This window comes from Podarcis liolepis (assembly GCF_965112155.1).
Source record: "Podarcis liolepis genome assembly, chromosome: Z".
Lineage (NCBI taxonomy): Eukaryota > Metazoa > Chordata > Lepidosauria > Squamata > Lacertidae > Podarcis > Podarcis liolepis.
Genome location: NC_139570.1, coordinates 448359 through 465355, shown reverse-complemented (window position 1 = coordinate 465355; position 16997 = coordinate 448359). Strand labels below are relative to the sequence as shown.

The following is a 16997-nucleotide window of genomic DNA, read 5'->3' as shown; positions in this document are numbered from 1 at the left end:
CAGCGCCGAGGGCCTTCTGGCAGTTCCCTCCCTGTGAGAAGTGAGGTTACAGGGAACCAGACAGAGGGCCTTCTCGGTAGTGGCACCTGCCCTGTGGAACGCCCTCCCATCTGATGTCAAGGAAATAACTATCTCACTTTTAAAGGACATCTGAAGGCAGCCCTGTTTAGGGAAGCTGTTAATGTTTAATAGGTTATTGTATTTTAGTGTTTTGTTGGAAGCCTCCCAGAGTGGCTGGGGAAGCCCAGCCAGATGGCCGGGGTATAAATAATATATTATTATTATTATTATTATTATTATTATTATTATTATTATTACTACTACTACTACTACTACTACTACTACTACTAGCTCGAGCAGTGGTCAGGGATGATGGGAATTGTAGTCCCAAAACAGCACACATGAAAAACTTTAAACAAATCCTTATTTCCTGATGAATAGCCTTTGGATTCTGGACACATGGTCAGCAGACCCTGGGCACCTTCCACTGGACATTCAATGGAATGGCTTTCGCCCCACCATCAAGCTAACAAGGAACCAATCTATGCAATAAATGCATTGTCTGGACACTACTATAAAAAGACAGGATGGGCGCATAGACACCACCTGAGGCCGGAAGCCAAACAACTGGCAAACATATCTACATGCTTCTGGCCACCACCCCAAACATACCAAACAATCCATTGTGTATAGCCAGGCTCTGTTCCAACTCTACAGACAGGGATGCTCCCCTAAGAGATCTGCAGCAAACCTTTTTGGAACTAAAATATCCGCCTGATGGAAAAAATAAAAAATAAAAAAGGTATCTGAAGAAGTGTGCCTGCACACGAAAGCTTCGACCCAGGACAAACTGAGGTGGCCTCTAAGGTACTAATTTTCTAATTTATTTCGACTATGCCATAAATAAATATATATTTTTACATATTTATTTTTTCATTATGAATTATGATTATGATTATCTTTTATATGTTTCTTCCTAACTTGAGCTAGCAAGTCCCTTTTGAACACATAGTGGTTGGCTCAAGACTATCTTCTCACTTGCCATCTACCGGTAGATCCCCGGCCGATCCTGGTAGATCGCCGGATTCTTATCGTGTACAAAAAGTTACGGGGGGGGGGGAGCTTAAAAAAACTCTGTGCAATCCCCCCTTCAGAAAAGCTCAACAACTTCGTGCAATATACCCACCCCACGCACGCCCCCCTCCCTCCAATGACAACGGGTAGATCACTGCCAGTTTTTTTATACTGGGAGTAGATCACAGTCTCTTGGGAGTTAGGACATGCCTGAATATGACACGGCCTCCTCGTGACTGTTATCCCACCTCCCCACCCCCATAAAGAGAGATGGAGAAAATTGGACCGGGAACTGCCGGATAAGAACCAATAGATGGCAGCATTGGAGAGCCTTGCTAAAAAACAAAACAAAACATGAACATGCAAAACTTACCTGGCCGGTTTCTCTAGTTACACGCTCTTGCCTTTAAAAGGGAAACAGTGAAACTCATCGAGTAGAGGAGGGGAAACGTGCAGAGAAATTGGAACAGAAGCTCAATAAGCTAAGGCTGTCAGACAGATAGATAGATGATAGATAGATTGATCAGGACCAGGGAGTCCCCCCACCTGCCCCCCCCCAACAGGACTTCTGTGTTGTCAGGATTCAACCTCAATTCTGCTGCCTTCCCCCCTCTCCCCTCCCTCCAGGAGCTGCATTTCAAGAACCGCTACTGGCACGAGAACTGCTTCCGCTGCTTCAAGTGCTCCACGTCTCTGGTCAACGAGCCCTTCATGCTGAAGGAGCACAACAAAGTGTGGTGCAACAAGTGCACCATGGATCAGGCCCCCCACTGCAAGGGCTGCCAGAAGCCCATCGTGGCAGGTAGGACTCCCCTCAGCTGCCTTGCACCCCTTTGCTTCTTGCCCCACTCGACTATGGAGCCTTGTCATGGGGCGGCCAGCAGGCTTATGGAACATTTCATTTACCAAAATACTTACGTAACACAAATTCATTTTTAATGTTGCGCACAAAACCAGAGCTGTCTTGCGCATACACGTTGCCAGGGTGCAAAGACCCGTCCAGCGCCATAATAATAATAATAATTAATAATAATAATAATATTTTATTATTTATACCCCACCCATCTGGCTGAGTTTCCCCAGCCACTCCGGGCGGCTCCCAATTGAGTGTTAAAAACAATACAGCATTAAATATTAAAAACTTCCCTAAACAGGGCTGCCTTCAGGTGTCTTCTAAAAGTCAGATAGCTGCTTATTGCCTTGACATCAGCTGGGAGGGTGTTCCACAGGGCGGGCACCACCACCAAGGCAGCCCTCTGCCTGGATCCTTGTAACCTTGCTTCTTGCAGGGAGAGAACCGCCAAAAGGATCTTGGGAGAGGGACCCCAGTGTCCGGGGTGGAGGTGCTCCTTCAGGGATACGGGGCTGAGGCCGTTTAGGGCTTTCAAGGTCAGCATCTACCCTTTGAATTGTGCCTGGAAATGTCCCAGGAGGAATGTAGGTCTTTCAGGACCAGAGTTATGTGGTCTTGGCAGCCGCTCCCAGTCCCCAGTCTGGCTGCCGCATTCTGGATTAGTTGTAGTCACCTTCAAAGGTAGCCCCATGTAGAGCGCATTGCAGTAGTCCAAGCGGGAGATAACTAGAGCATGCACCACTCTTGCAAGACGGTCTGTGGGCAGGGAGGGTCTCAGCTTGTGTACCAGATGGAGCTGATAAACAGCTGCCCTGGACACAGAATTGACCTGCACCTCCTTGGACATCTGCGAGTCCAAAATGACTCCCAGGCTGCGCACCTGGTTCTTCAGGGGCACAGTTACCCCATTCAGGACCAGGGAGCCCTCCACACCAGCCCGCCCCCTGTCCCCCCAAAACAGTACTTCTGTCTTGTCAGGACTCAACCTCAATCTGTTAGCCGCCATCCATCCTCCAACCTCCTCCAGACACTCACACAGGACCTTCACTGCCTTAACTGGTTCATATTAGAGAGGTTGTATCTCTGCATACTGATGGACACCCAGCCCAAACCTCCTGATGATCTCTCCCAGCGGCTGCATGTAGATATTGAAAAGCATGGGGGAGAGGACAGAACCCTGAGGCATCCCACAAGTGAGAGCCCAGGGGTCTGAACACTCATCCACCACCACGTTCTGGACAAAATATACTTTAGCCCTTCACATATGCGCCGCCCGGGTGCAAAGACCAGCCCAGTGCCCCCCAAATTTAGTTAATTTTGCACGCATGGCGCCACGGAGAATGACAAGTGCTGCTGTTGAGTTGGACAGGCGCCAATATTGTGAATGAGAAGCGCCGCTGCGGGCGCACCACATCTTTGGTAAATGAGCGCACAAAATTGAAAGTCCTCGAGTGAAACAGTGGGTCTACATTTTGGGAATACCTAGGTATAGATGTCTATTTTTTCCTAGCTCTGGCATAGGCAAACTCGGCCCACCAGATGTTTGGGGAGTACAACTCCCATCCTCCCTGACTACTGGTCCTGTTAGCTAGGGATGATGGGAGTTGTAGTCCCAAAACATCTGGAGGGCTGAGTTTACCAATGCCTGTTCTAGCTTGATCAAAATTACCACATTTCCCCGTGTATAAGACTAGGTCCCCCCCCCCAAAAAAAATAATGTCAAAAATGAGATGGCGTCTTATTCTAGGATCCATCTACCCCACCCCACCCCGTTTTATTCAATCTGAGTCCCCCCCAAATAGGGGACATCTTATGCATGGGGCCATCTTATAGATGGGGAAATATGGTATTTATTCTTTCATAACAGGTAGAGGCAGCTCTTAACAAATCCAAACTGCAAGAACCATATAAATAATCAAAACCAGAAATCAGGTAGCTATTGTGGAAATAGGTATTCTTCATTGTCTGTTGGAATAGAGGAGTTTTCAGCCAGTATTTAAAAGTGGAAACAGAGGGTTCCCACCGAATCTCTGGTAGCAGAATATTCTGCAATAACGGTTCGGTTTCCTTTTCATTGTCAAACAAACATTCAGGCATCATTGCTTGTTGAAAGTGGAGTTGCAAACTGTTTCCCGGCTTTCTGGTTGACATGGGATTTTTGACCTGGAAGAGCACGCATGCTTTTTGCCAGCCCCACCCCACTATAATCCATGTACTATAGTCCAAGAGATTCATTATTCTTATTTTTTATTTTCATCTTTATTTCATTTCATTGTATTGTAGAATCTAGTGTCAATTATGACATTGATAAAAATCCCCGTTTCCTCTCTCATTCTGTTTCTGTGACTTCCCTCTGCCACATGGCAACCTTTCATACATTTTGAACTTGTCATTGTGTGTGTGTGTGTGTGTGTGTGTGTGTGTGTGATAATAAATAACAAGATGAAAAAATCTTTAATAATTCCAGTGGCACCTTAAAGATCAACTAAATATAAGCTTTCAAGGTATGAGGTTTTGTGTGTAATACACACTCCATCTGATACTCTGACAACACGACATCCTTTAATACATTTTGAACTTGTCATTGTGTGTGTATCTGAAGAAGTGTGCATACATGCAAAAGCTTATACCTAAAACCACTCAGTTGGTCTCTAAGGTGCTGCTTTTTATTCTTTTGGAAGAATTCTTTGAAAGACTTTCTTAGATCATATCACTTTTTGGAAGACTTGATTCTTTTAAGGAAGTTTTTAGATTTTTAAGAAAAGTCTTTTGAACTATCTTTTTAAAGAATTATTTTGGTATATTTTGACGATGGCAGACCAACATGCCTACCTACTTGAATCTGTTAGAAATATGGGCAGTTCATAAAAAAACCTTTTTCTTAAAATGCCTGTTCCAAAGGTCTTATCTTACTACACTAGGGGTTATATAGTTATCTCTGAAATTTCATGCATATCAGTTAATATCTTGACCCTGCTCCGCTGAATTGACATTTCAGCCTTCACAACATAGGAAAATGGCCAAGTAAACAGCTATTTTCATGGAGGAGGGTCAAGATATTAACTGATATGCATGAAATTTCAGCTATAGCTATATAATCCCTAGTGTACTAAGATAAGAACTTGGGAGCAGGCATTTTCAAAATAGAGGTTTTTTTATAAACCGTCCTACTGAACACCCAATGCTTTTCAGTGGAGCAGGGTCAAGATATTAACTGATATGCATAAAATTTCAGATATATCTATATAATTCCTAGTGTAGTAAGACCAGACTTTTTTTATGAATCACCCTAATATATATTAGTTACTTTGGCCCCCAGGGCAATCTGACAATAATTTTCCCACTCCTTTACGAAGTTAGCCCACGCATATCAATCCATTTGTTTTGGATCAATGTTTGGTCATTCTTCCAAACTAGTTCCGTTCCTTCTGAAGTTTCGGTTCCAATGGAAATCTCATGGTTGCGGTCATTTTAGCCAACTCTCTATGAATTCACATAATTTGTTTAGCCAACTTGATGAGTTCACACAATTTGTTTAACCAATCTTCTACTGAGGGGATGTTGTCCCCTTTCCAGTTTTAGAGTCCAAGAGATTTAGACCACTGTGTTTCATCACTGCGAGAGGTGAGGTTACAGGGAACCAGGCAGAGAGCCTTCTTGGTGGTGGCTCCCAGCCTTCAGATGTCAAGGAAATAATCAACTATCTTACTTTTAAAAAGAAGTGTGCATGCACACGAAAGCTCATACCAAGAACTAACTTAGTTGGTCTTTAAGGTGCTACTGGAAGGAATTTTTTTATTTTGACTATGGCAGACCAACACGGCTACCTATCCGTTACTTTTAAAAGACATCTGAAGGCAGCCCTGTTGAGGGAAAAATTTTAATGTTTGGTGCTGTATTGCAGGGACGTCCAACTCTCAAGAGATTGCGATCCACTCCCAGTATAAAAAAACTGGCAGTGATCTACCCCCCTTTTTGGGGGGGTATTTCAGTTCAAAGTTGTTCCTATCCCTAACCCCTATCCCTAACTCCTATTTCTAGCCCCTATCCTTAACCCCTATTCCTATCCCTAACCCCTATCCCTAATCTTGCATTTTTAATAATTGATTGGGAGCCACCCAGAGTGGCTGGGGAAACCCATCCGGATGGGTGGGCTGTAAGTAATAAATTATTATTTATTATTATTATTATTATTATTATTATTATTATTATTATTATTATTATAGCTTTCAGCTTGCCATTCGTGAATCACAATTTTCTCAGTGCCACAAATTGCATCAATCTGGCAGTGAGCGCCATCTCTTTCCCTCCCTCTTTGCAGGCGACCAGAATGTGGAATACAAGAAGACTGTCTGGCACAAGGAGTGCTTCACCTGCAGCCACTGCAAGCAGGTGATTGGCACCGCCAGCTTCTTCCCCAAGGATGATGAGATTTACTGCACCTCCTGCCATGAGCAGAAATTTGCCAAGACCTGTGTGAAGTGCAAGCAGGTAAGTTGTGCCGACCCATCCTCCCCCAGCTTACCTGGATCCCATTTGGATCCCGGCTTTTCCCCAAAGGTCTCGGAGCTGTGCTCATTATCACAGTTTCCTCTGCCAGTTCGGAAGGTGCGCCAAAAGGCACTTATGCCAACCAATGCACCCACTCTTCTTTCACCACGGCCTCTCTTGGTGCAGTTCTTAACGGAGGACATATGGTGGAGATAAGGTCAGGGTCAAGGGACTCCTGGAAGGTTCAGTCCAGTCCAAGGCGGCGATGGGGTTGCAGCACTCATAGGGGTTAAAGATAGGGATAGGGATAGCAGGCATGTCCAACAGGTAAATCATGATCTACCAGTAGATCACTGGACATCTGTGGTAGATCACTGGCTCTCCCTAAAGAAGCTCAACAAGGTCAACATCTTTGCCCTGCACCCCCAAAAAGGGGTAGATCACTGCCAGTTTTTAACTGTGAGTGGGTCGCAGTCTCTTGGGAGTTGGCCACCCTAGGTATAGGGGTTAGGGATGTCCAAAGTCCGTTTTGGGGGCCTAATCTGGCCCACCAGTGGATTTAATCTGGCCCCCGTGGCAGTATAGGTCCTGGGGTAAAATCCTAAAAAAAGCTCAGCAACTTCAATCCTAAAAAAAAGCTTAACAACTCTGGTTGGCCCTCTGGCCCTTTTGATTTAAATCACTCATCATTAAGGCTTGATTAAAAACCTTTTTTTCAGAAAGGTTCAACCTTGCTGGCATCCTCCTAATATTGACAACCAGAGGAAAGTTTCATTTTTGGAATCATAAATTAGAGGAGTTTTTACAGTTAAATAAAATATGACTGATTTGGTTCTACTATGAGAAATACATTGACAGATAATGATGAAATTATAGTGAGGTTTCATAAGTTAACTTTCTATTTGGACAACTTTTCTGCTGTATTTGATTGGAAGGAGAAAAACCATTTCCTTCATAACAATTTAAACCATTTATTTCACTAAAACAGTAACGTGATAGCATATGGATCCACGTTTGTTAACAGACTGAGTTCATGGAATCATAGAGTTGGAATAGACCACAAGGGCCATCGAGTCCAACCCCCTGCCAAGCGGTTTTAGCACTTAAAAACAAATCCTTATTTCTTGACGAATAGCCTTTGGACTAGAATGTAATTTCAATAGAAAACCTTTAGAAAGATTTTTCTTCCCAAAGCATTTCATTTTTAAAATCCTGATTTGAATAATAATAAAAATCCCATTTAAATCAAAATAAAGAGGTTGTGGGTTTTTTAAAGTCATAATTGAAAAAAATCAGAATAATAATTCATAAATAAAACAGCATGTACAGGATAAAGGAAGTCTTTTATTCTGACGTTTTATGTTATGTTTATTTTATGTTATGTTCATGTCTAATGGTGGTGGATTTGTTGATTTGAGTTGTGGTGGATTTATGCTGTACAATGTACAGTGGTACCTTGGTTTACAACCATAATCCGTTCCAGAGGTCCGTCTGTAAACCAAAACAGGCTGGAACTTGAGGCACGCTTTTGCCAATGGTGCCTCCCCCCCAAATTGTTCGTTATCCCCCCCCCAAAAAAAGGGGGGAAGGCTGTAATCCAAAAACAGGTTACATTCCAGGATAAGCACTTCCGGGTTTGATATGTTTGTAATCCAGAACGTCTGCAAACCAAGGTACCACCGTAAATAAAATTTAAATTAAATGAAAAATTTTAATACAAATGGTCGTCAAATTAATTCAAAAAAAATCATTTAAAAAATCATTGTCCACCCTGCTTTAAACAGAAGAGAGAACAGAAGAGAGAAAGCTTCCACAGGTGACACAGGGTTTGGGGCGGCTTGGACGAATGGTTCCCCAGGAGTCCAAGCAGTGCTTGACCTCTGACTTCCTTCCCCACGCCAGGCCATCACCTGCGGAGGGGTCGCCTACCAGGAGCAACCGTACCACTCCGAGTGCTTTGTGTGTGCCACCTGCTCCAAGAAACTGGGAGGGCAGCGCTTCACAGCTGTGGAGGATCAATTCTACTGCGTCGATTGCTACAAGTCCTTTGTGGCCAAGAAATGCAGCGGTTGCAAGAACCCCATCACAGGTGGGTCAGTGATGGGTCCGGGACAGGTGCCTGGAGGTGGTTGGAGGATGGTTGGCGCCTAACAGGTTGAGGTTGGATCCTGGCAAGGCAGAAGTCCTGTTGTGGGTGGGCGGGTGTGGGGGACTCCCTGGTCCTGAATGGGGCAAGGACCAGCTGCACAGCCTGGGGGGTGATCTTGGACCCAAGGAGGCACAGGTCCATTCTGTGTCCAGGGCAGCTCCATCTCTCTGCCCAGAGCGCTGCATGCTCTGCTTATCTCCCGCCTGGACTACTGCAGTGGCAGCCCAACTCGGCCCTCCAGCTGTTTGGGGACTATAACGCCCATTGTCCCTGACTGCTGGTCCTGTGAGCTAGGGACAATGGGAGTTGTAGCCCCCAAACAGCTGGAGGGCCAAGTTCAGCTATCACTGGGATACAGGATATATCAGATTCTTCTGCTATAGGATACACAGAATATATATTCCGTTCCGTTCATTCATATATTCAGTTCCATTCGTTCATTTGCTTCCCAAAAGAAGCTCGACAACTTTGATATGTCCAACGTCAATGGGTATATCACTGCCAGTTTTTTTATACTGGGAGTAGATCGCAGTCTCTTGAAAGTTGGACATCCCTGGCCTAGCTCATAAGCAATTAAGTCAAGCATCCCCAAACTCGGCCCTCCAGCTCTTTTGGGACTACAGAGCCCATCGTCTCTGACCACTGGTCCTGGGAGCTAGGTATGATGGGGGTTGTAGTCCGAAAACAGTTGGAAAGCCAAGTTGGGCCATGCCTGATCTAGACTAGTGGCGGCCAAACTTGGCCCTCCAGCTATTTGAGGACTAAAACGCCCATCATCCCTGATGGCTGGTCCTGCTAGGTAGAGTTGTAGGCCAGGTTTGAGGAAGCCCACAAGTCTTGGGAGACCTGGGGGCGGGACTCATTGGAGGGAAGGCCACCTACCCGTCCCCGAACCCCCCCACTCCTTCTTCCAGGCATAGGCAAACTCAGCCCTCCAGCTGTGTTGGGGTTATAATTCCCATCATCCCTGACCACTGGTCCTGTGAGCTAGGGACGATGGGAGTTGTAGTCCCAAGACAGCTGGAGGGCCAAGTTTGCCTATGCCTGAATAAGTGACCTGTGTGCTTCCTTCTCCTTCCTTTCTAACCCTTCCCTCCCTGCTCCTCCTCTGAACCGGCAGGTTTCGGGAAAGGCACCAACGTGGTCAGCCATGAAGGCCACTCCTGGCACGACTACTGCTTCAACTGCAAGAAGTGCTCCATCCCGCTGGCCAACAAGCCCTTTGTCTTCCACAGCGAGCAAGTCTACTGCCCCACCTGCGCCAAGAAGCTGTAAGGGGCGGAGCCAGGGGCAAAGGGGGGGCGCGGCCTCGCCTCTTCCCTGGAGGGGCTTGATCCGTGTGCTTGGAGAAAACCTGCCCACTGTCCTGCCCACATTTTAGGCTTCCCCATCCCCATCCTTAAGAGGTGCCCAGCATCTCCCCCCTCCCCATCTGACAGGTGGCATTCAATAAAAGCTCTGCCTTAGCATCCTACCTGCTGCTAACCTTGCTTAAACCCCCCCCCCTTTTTAAAAGGAAAGATCTTATTTTCTTGCCATGCTTCGCAGGTGCCGGCCAAAGTTTAGGCTCAAGCTTTGCACATCCAAATGTACTTACTGATAACCAAGGTGGATTTGATTTAAATCATTTATTCAGTAAGACTGGATTTCAATCACTAGTCAGGAAGACTTGATTTAAATCATTTTTTAAAAAACAGAAAGGTTCAACCTCGCTGGGATCCTCTTGCCTTCTTGCCATGCTTCGTGGGTGCCGGCCGATGTTTCGGCTCAAGCTTTACACAACCAAATATACCGCACTTTCCCATCTAGAAGACTCCCCCTTCTATAAGATGCCCCCTATTTTGAGGGACTAAAACTTTCCAAAATTGGGGGGGGGGATTGTTGAGCTTTTTTTAGGGGGCGTTGCCACAAATTGCCTACCCACTGTGGTCACCGAGGGGTCTTTGCAGCCTGCGCTTTGAGTCTTTTATAGGTCTTATATAGAACCTCGTCTTCTACACTGAAAAGTATGGTACTTGCTAATAATTGAGCACATACAGCTAATTAGTCTTTTTCTGTGTATAACATGCCCCCATGTACAGGTTGAAGTAGCTTCAGGTTAAACATTTTCGGGTTGTGCTCTGTGGCGACCCGGAAGTAACGGAGTGCGTTACTTCTGGGTTTCGCCGCTTCCGCATGTGCAGACGCTCAAAATGACGTCATGCGCACGTAGCTAATTGCGACCCACGCACACGCAGACGCATGTTGCGTTTGCTTCAGTATGCGAACGGGGCTCCGGAACGGATCCCGTTCGCATCCAGAGGTACCACTGGTAAGATGAGGGCTGAAATCACATGGCTGCTTTTGAAACGGAATTTTTTTGCTTTTCCTTCCTGGGGAGCAAAAGATCGGGAGAGAGTTTGGGGCCGTTTTAAAGGGTCACTCACTGACCAGGAACACCTGTATTTAAAAGTCTAAACAGGGCTGCCTTCAGACGTCTTGCTGATTTCCTTGAGATCTGATGGGAGAGGGTGCCACCACCAAGAAGGCCCTCTGCCTGTATTAAACTGAATCCTGGGGTGGGGTGGGAGGCAAAATGCTTGTGTGCTCTTCCATATCAACAATCCCATGAAAGCCAGGAAATGGCCGGCCTGAGCCCTTCGCAATGTCAGTTTCCACAAGCAATGATGCCTTCATATTTGTTTGACAATGAAAAGCAGGGGTCAGCAACCTTTTTAAGCAGGGCCCACTGTGCCTCGGATCTTGTGGGGGCTGGACTATATTTTTTGGGGGGGAAATGAACGAATTCCTATGCCCCACAATTAACCCAGAGATGCATTTTAAATAAAAGGACACATTCTACTCATGTCAAAACATGCTGATTCCCAGACCATCCGCCAGCCGGATTGAGAAGGCGCTTGGGCCGGATCCGGCTCCCAGGCCTTAGTTTCTCTAGAAATGCCCTAGGTCAGGCACGTCCAACAGGTAGATCACTTTGGCTTCTCCCAAAAAGCTCAGCCACTTTTGTTTCCTAGCCAAAAAGTGGGCCATCAGATTAAGTTCCACTATATAGGACTGGGGATTCAGGACCCTTAACTGTGTTTTATATAATCAACTTTTGATTATGTTCTGTGTATCTTACAATGTTCATTCAGTTCCATTAATTTATATATTCATTTGCTCCCTAAAAAAAAAGCTCAACCACCTTTGCTTCCCCAAAAAAGCTCCACAACTTTGATCCATCCAACAACGGGTGGATCACTGCCAGTTTTTTTTACACTGTGAGCAGATCACAGTCTCTTGGGAGCTGGACATCCCTGCCCTAGATGATAGTATGTCAATATGCAGATCTGATCAGCAACACATGGTCCAGCCCAGAAACATCTCCGGAAAACCTGGCCTTCGCAGATTAACACAATGAAACCCTTGATGCGCACGAAGGAATAAAACGCAAACGTTTGCAACACACAATTTCCTCCACCCATTCTTAGCTGATACTTGTATCTGTTATCACACCCAAGATTGCGTCCAATGAAGTGTCTCATGGGGAATTAAGGGGAGGGGGGGATTATGGAAATCTACGTGTGCTTGGTTCAAAACTGTATAAGAAGTAAGAAACGTCTCCCGTTTGGAGTTTTATCCTTTCCTTCTTGGCGAGACTGCTTTTGACCCTGCTGCCGCAAAAATCTCAAATAAAGGTCCAGCATCTTCGCTGCTTTGCTTCAACTTGCCTGGGTTTGTATTCCATTTTTGCATGCCGGCCGCAGGAACCTTCACAGGTCCCATATGACAGGAGTCCCTTATTTTTTACCATTCCTGGAAGCCTCGTGTGGGAACATCAAACCATAGATGGACACCAGAGATAAAGTATGACAAACTAGTAACAAGAAAAAACTCAGAATAGATGAAAATGAGATCATAAGTATGGATATATGGTAAACAGGGCAATTCAGAAATGCTCAGATAAAAGTGATTACATCTGGAAGTCAGGGAGGGGGACAGGAGGAAGTCAAAGCTCAATTTGAGCAAAGATCTATGTGATGAAGAAATGTTATTTGGTTGTTATAAAGCAGGCATGTCCAACAGGTAGATTATGACTGGATGTCTGTAGAGAAGCTCAACAACTTTGGCTCCCTAAAAAAGCTCAACATTTAAAATGGTGCCTTCCTCCTCCCTAAAAAAGGTCAAGAACTTTGACCTGAACCTCCCTAAAAAAAGGTCACCCACTTAGACCTGAATCCCTTTTTTTAAAAAAGGGCTATCCTTCCTAAAAAAAGCTCACCCACTTTGATCTGAATCCCAGAAAAGGGGGCAGATCACTGCCAGTTTAGATCGCAGTCTCTTGGAAGTTGGCCACCCCTGTTATAAAGGGAAAAAGAAAAAGAAAAAGAAAATGAGATCATTATCCATAAGATAACCCCAACCAGGCGACAGGAGAAAAGAGAGAAATCTAAACCTCTAGTAGAAGCCCTAAAAGGAAACCCGATAGTACACAGGTGGGAATTCCCAGAGGGCACCTCGTTCTTCTTTGAGGGGGAAAGGCGGATGTTCACAACGCTGAAAGACACTGAGAAATTTGGGACAAAAGCCACTTCTTTTCAGAGAAAGGCCCAATTGATTTTGTGCCTATTTCCAAACATTCCTGTTCCGCAGATGAGGCTGTACCATGTCTATGGAACAGTCATGTAGAACAGGCATGTCTAACAGGTAGATCACAATCTACTGGTAGATCATGGGGCTTTCCTGGTCTATCTCTGGCCCCTCAGGGATCTCCTTCCCCCCAGAATAAAAAAGAACAAAAGGAAGCTCAACAACTACTGCTTCCTGTTATGTTCTGTGTACTGTATTTTTCGCCCTAAAGGGCACACCGGCCCATAGGACGCACCTCGTTTTTTTGGGGAGGAAATGAATAAAAAAAAATTATTCCCCCCCCCCCAGCCGCGGGGCTGGGGCGGGGGAAGCCCGAGCCTCCCCCAACCCCAGCCCCCAGAACAGGCTGCTACCCGCAAGCCTTGCGAGCCCGGCGGCAACTCACGCTCACAAGGCTTCATTCATTCATTCATATTTCCCATTCCATTCATTCATATCTTCCGTTTCTTTCCTTCATTTGCTTCCTTAGAAGAAGCTTGTCAATGTTGGCTTCTGGAAAAAAGCCGAACAGCTTTGCCTTTCCAAAAAAAACGCGGCAACTTTAGCTTCATTCATTTCATATCTTCAGTTTCATTTATTCATTGATTCCTAAAAAAAAAAAAGCTCAACCACTCTGGCTTCCTAAGAAAAAAAGCCCGACGACTTTGGTTTTCTAAGAAAAGCTCCACAATTTGCCTTTCAAAAAAAAGCTCAGCAACTTTTGCTTCCGAGCAAAAAATGTGGACCATCAGATTAAGGTCCACCATTTGACTGTGGATTCAGGACCCTCAACTGTGTTTTATATAATCGACTTTAAATTAGGTTTTGTTTATCTCGCAATGCTCACAGTTCCATTCATTCATAAATTCAGTTCCACTCACTCAAAAAATTAAGCTCAACAACTTCGATCTGTCTAACGACAATGGGTAGATCACAACCAGTTTTTTTTATACTGAGAGTAGATCACAATCTATTGGGAGTTGGAGACGTCCCTGATGTAGAACAATGACTGCTCCCTAAAGAGAGTATCTCTACTATTCAGCTTTTAGAGTTGGATCGTTGTACATCTGCCACCCATTTCAAGAGGCTTCTGTCTCAAATTCATGCTTGTTGAGAACCAGGGTGGATTTGACTTAAATCAAATCAATTTTAATCAGGACATAAATCGCTATTTACCGTATTTTTTGCTCTATAGGACGCACTTTTTCCCCCTCCAAAAATTGAGGGGAAATGTGTGTGTGTCCTATGGAGCGAATGCAGGCTCCTTGGCTTCAGCGATAGCAACGCGAAGCCTCCGAAGCGCAGAGGGAGCGCTCCCTCCGCGCTCCGGAGGCTTCGCGTTGCTTTCGCTGAAGCCTGGAGAGCGAGAGGCGTCGGTGTGCACTGAGTCTTGGTTGACCACAAACTTGACATGAGCCAACAGTGTGACACGGCAGCTAAAAAAGCCAATGCAATTCTGGGCTGCATCAATAGGATTATAGCATCTAGATCAAGGGAAGTAATAGTGCCACTGTATTCTGCTCTGGTCAGACCTCACCTGGAGTACTGTGTCCAGTTCTGGGCACCACAATTCAAGAAGGACACTGACAAACTGGAACGTGTCCAGAGGAGGGCAACCAAAATGGTCAAAGGCCTGGAAACGATGCCTTATGAGGAACGGCTAAAGGAGCTGGGCATGTTTAGCTTGGAGAAGAGGAGGTTAAGGGGTGATATGATAGCCATGTTCAAATATATAAAAGGATGTCACATAGAGGAGGGAGAAAGGTTGTTTTCTCCTGCTCCCGAGAAGCGGACACGGAGCAATGGACCCAAACTACAAGAAAGAAGATTCCACCTAAACATTAGGAAGAACTTCCTGACAGTAAGAGCTGTTTGACAGTGGAATTTGCTGCCAAGGAGTGTGGTGGAGTCTCCTACTTTGGAGGTCTTTAAGCAGAGGCTTGACAACCATATGTCAGGAGTGCTCTGATGGTGTTTCCTGCTTGGCAGGGGGTTGGACTCGATGGCCCTTGTGGTCTCTTCCAACTCTATGATTCTATGACCCCTCTCGCTCTCCAGGCTTCAGGGATAGCCGCCTGAAGGCCTTTGGAGCGCAGCGCAAGTTCCCGCTGCATTCTGGAGGCTTCAGGTTCCTTTCAGCAAAAGGAACACGAAGCCTGAGGAGCGCAGCGGGAACTTGCGCTGCGCTCAGAAGGCTTCAGGAATAGCCGTGCACAGCCCCTCCGACAGGGAGAGGCTGCACGTGGCTGTGGCTTCTTTAGCCCCGTGCAGCCTTTCCCTGGCATGGGCTATTCGCGCGGCTATGGCACAAGCGAAGACAGCGAGTGGGATGGATCCTGCTCGCTGTCTTGGCTTGTGCCATAGCTGCGCGGCTAAAGAGGAAGCCAAAGCAGCGAGCAGGATCCATCCCGCTCACTGTCTTGGCTTGTGCCATAGCCGCGCGCAACACCTCCGGCAGGGAGAGGTCGCGCCCAGCCTGTATGCTGCTCTTTGGGTCTGGGGAGGGGGGTATTTTTTTTCTTGATTTCCCCCTCTAAAAACTAGTTGCGCCCTATGGAGCGAAAAATACGGTAAATCACCAGTCAGCAAGACTTGATTTAATTTAAAAAAAATTTTTTACAGAAAGGTTCAACCTTGCTGGTATCCTCTTCATATTGTCAACTAGGAGGAAGGTTTCCTTTTTGGACTAATACATTTTCAGAGTCGTTTTTTACAGTTATATTAGAAATACATAGCAAAGTAATTATGAAGAAAACCCCCGCTCCACCCTCCCTTTATATATAAGGGTCTGGTGACTTCTGTTTCAGTGTATCTGAAGAATTGTGAATGCACATGGAAGCTTATACCAAGAACAAACTTAGTTGGTCTCTAAGGTGTGACAATTTTTATTTTTTTTATTTTGACTGTGTCAGACCAATACGGCTACCTACCTGAATCTATTCTGATTTATTATTATTATTATTATTATTATTATTATTATTATTATTATTAAACCAACGATAGGTCAATACAAAGTCAGTTTCAGAAGCTCTGCATTTCTCCGTGCCAACAGCAACCATTTTGGATCATCTGTTAATAACCAACTGCAGGCTGCTTTCAATGGGAAAATTTATTTAACAGTGAATACGCGTTTACATACAGCATTCAACAGGCATCAGTTTGCACAGGGGAAAATACTGGAGTTATCATGCTTGTCCAAATGATTGTCTCTGCCAGAATGAAAAGAGTGATCATACAAAAATACATTTTGTTTCAACCTAAGGCACCACTCTAAAATATTTGGGAATGGCAAAAAGGTTTGGGAGAGGGCAGAGGATGAGATGGAAAGGGGGCTGGATCTCTAGTTCCCAACTGCAATCCCAAGAAATGGGGCATCGTGCCAGTATGAACATCTGCCCTGAAAGCCGAGGGGTCACTGATCTGGGAAGCCGCTCTTTATAGAATAAATTATTATTATTAATCTTTTGACAAGGGACACCTAGCGATTCAGGACTGGAGGACAAGGACACAGCTGCCGTTCTTTCTTAGCCACAGACTTCATCCCTTTATGCCAGTGGTGGCATAAAGGCCCAGATTGGCCATCACTGCTTTACGCAGAACACTGTCTAAGAGCTGGAGGCTAAATAGGTTGCTTTATGCCAGTCATGGCCAAACTTGGTCCTCCAGCTGTTTTGGGACTACAACTCCCATCATCCCTAGCTAACAGGACCAGTGGTCAGGGATGGTGGGAATTGTAGCCCCCAAGCAGCTGGAGGGCCAAGTTTGGCCACCACTGCTTGACACAAACAGCAGAGGCAAGCAGCGAGGTCAAACGAAGAGAAG

General features: G+C 45.5%; 1 protein-coding gene across 4 annotated transcripts in view; it reads left to right on the top strand.

The window, feature by feature from the left end:
* Window positions 1-12272, top strand: part of FHL1 (four and a half LIM domains 1) — a 78345-nt gene extending 66073 nt beyond the window's left edge. For all 4 annotated transcript variants that reach the window (XM_083486541.1, XM_083486543.1, XM_083486544.1 and 1 more), the window contains exons 3-6: window positions 1702-1876; window positions 6249-6418; window positions 8321-8507; window positions 9688-12272. In XM_083486541.1, coding sequence (XP_083342667.1) covers window positions 1702-1876; window positions 6249-6418; window positions 8321-8507; window positions 9688-9842 — 687 coding nt within the window. In that variant the 3' untranslated portion in view covers window positions 9843-12272. The remainder of the gene's footprint in view (window positions 1-1701; window positions 1877-6248; window positions 6419-8320; window positions 8508-9687) is intronic.
* The last annotated feature ends 4725 nt before the right edge of the window (window positions 12273-16997 follow it).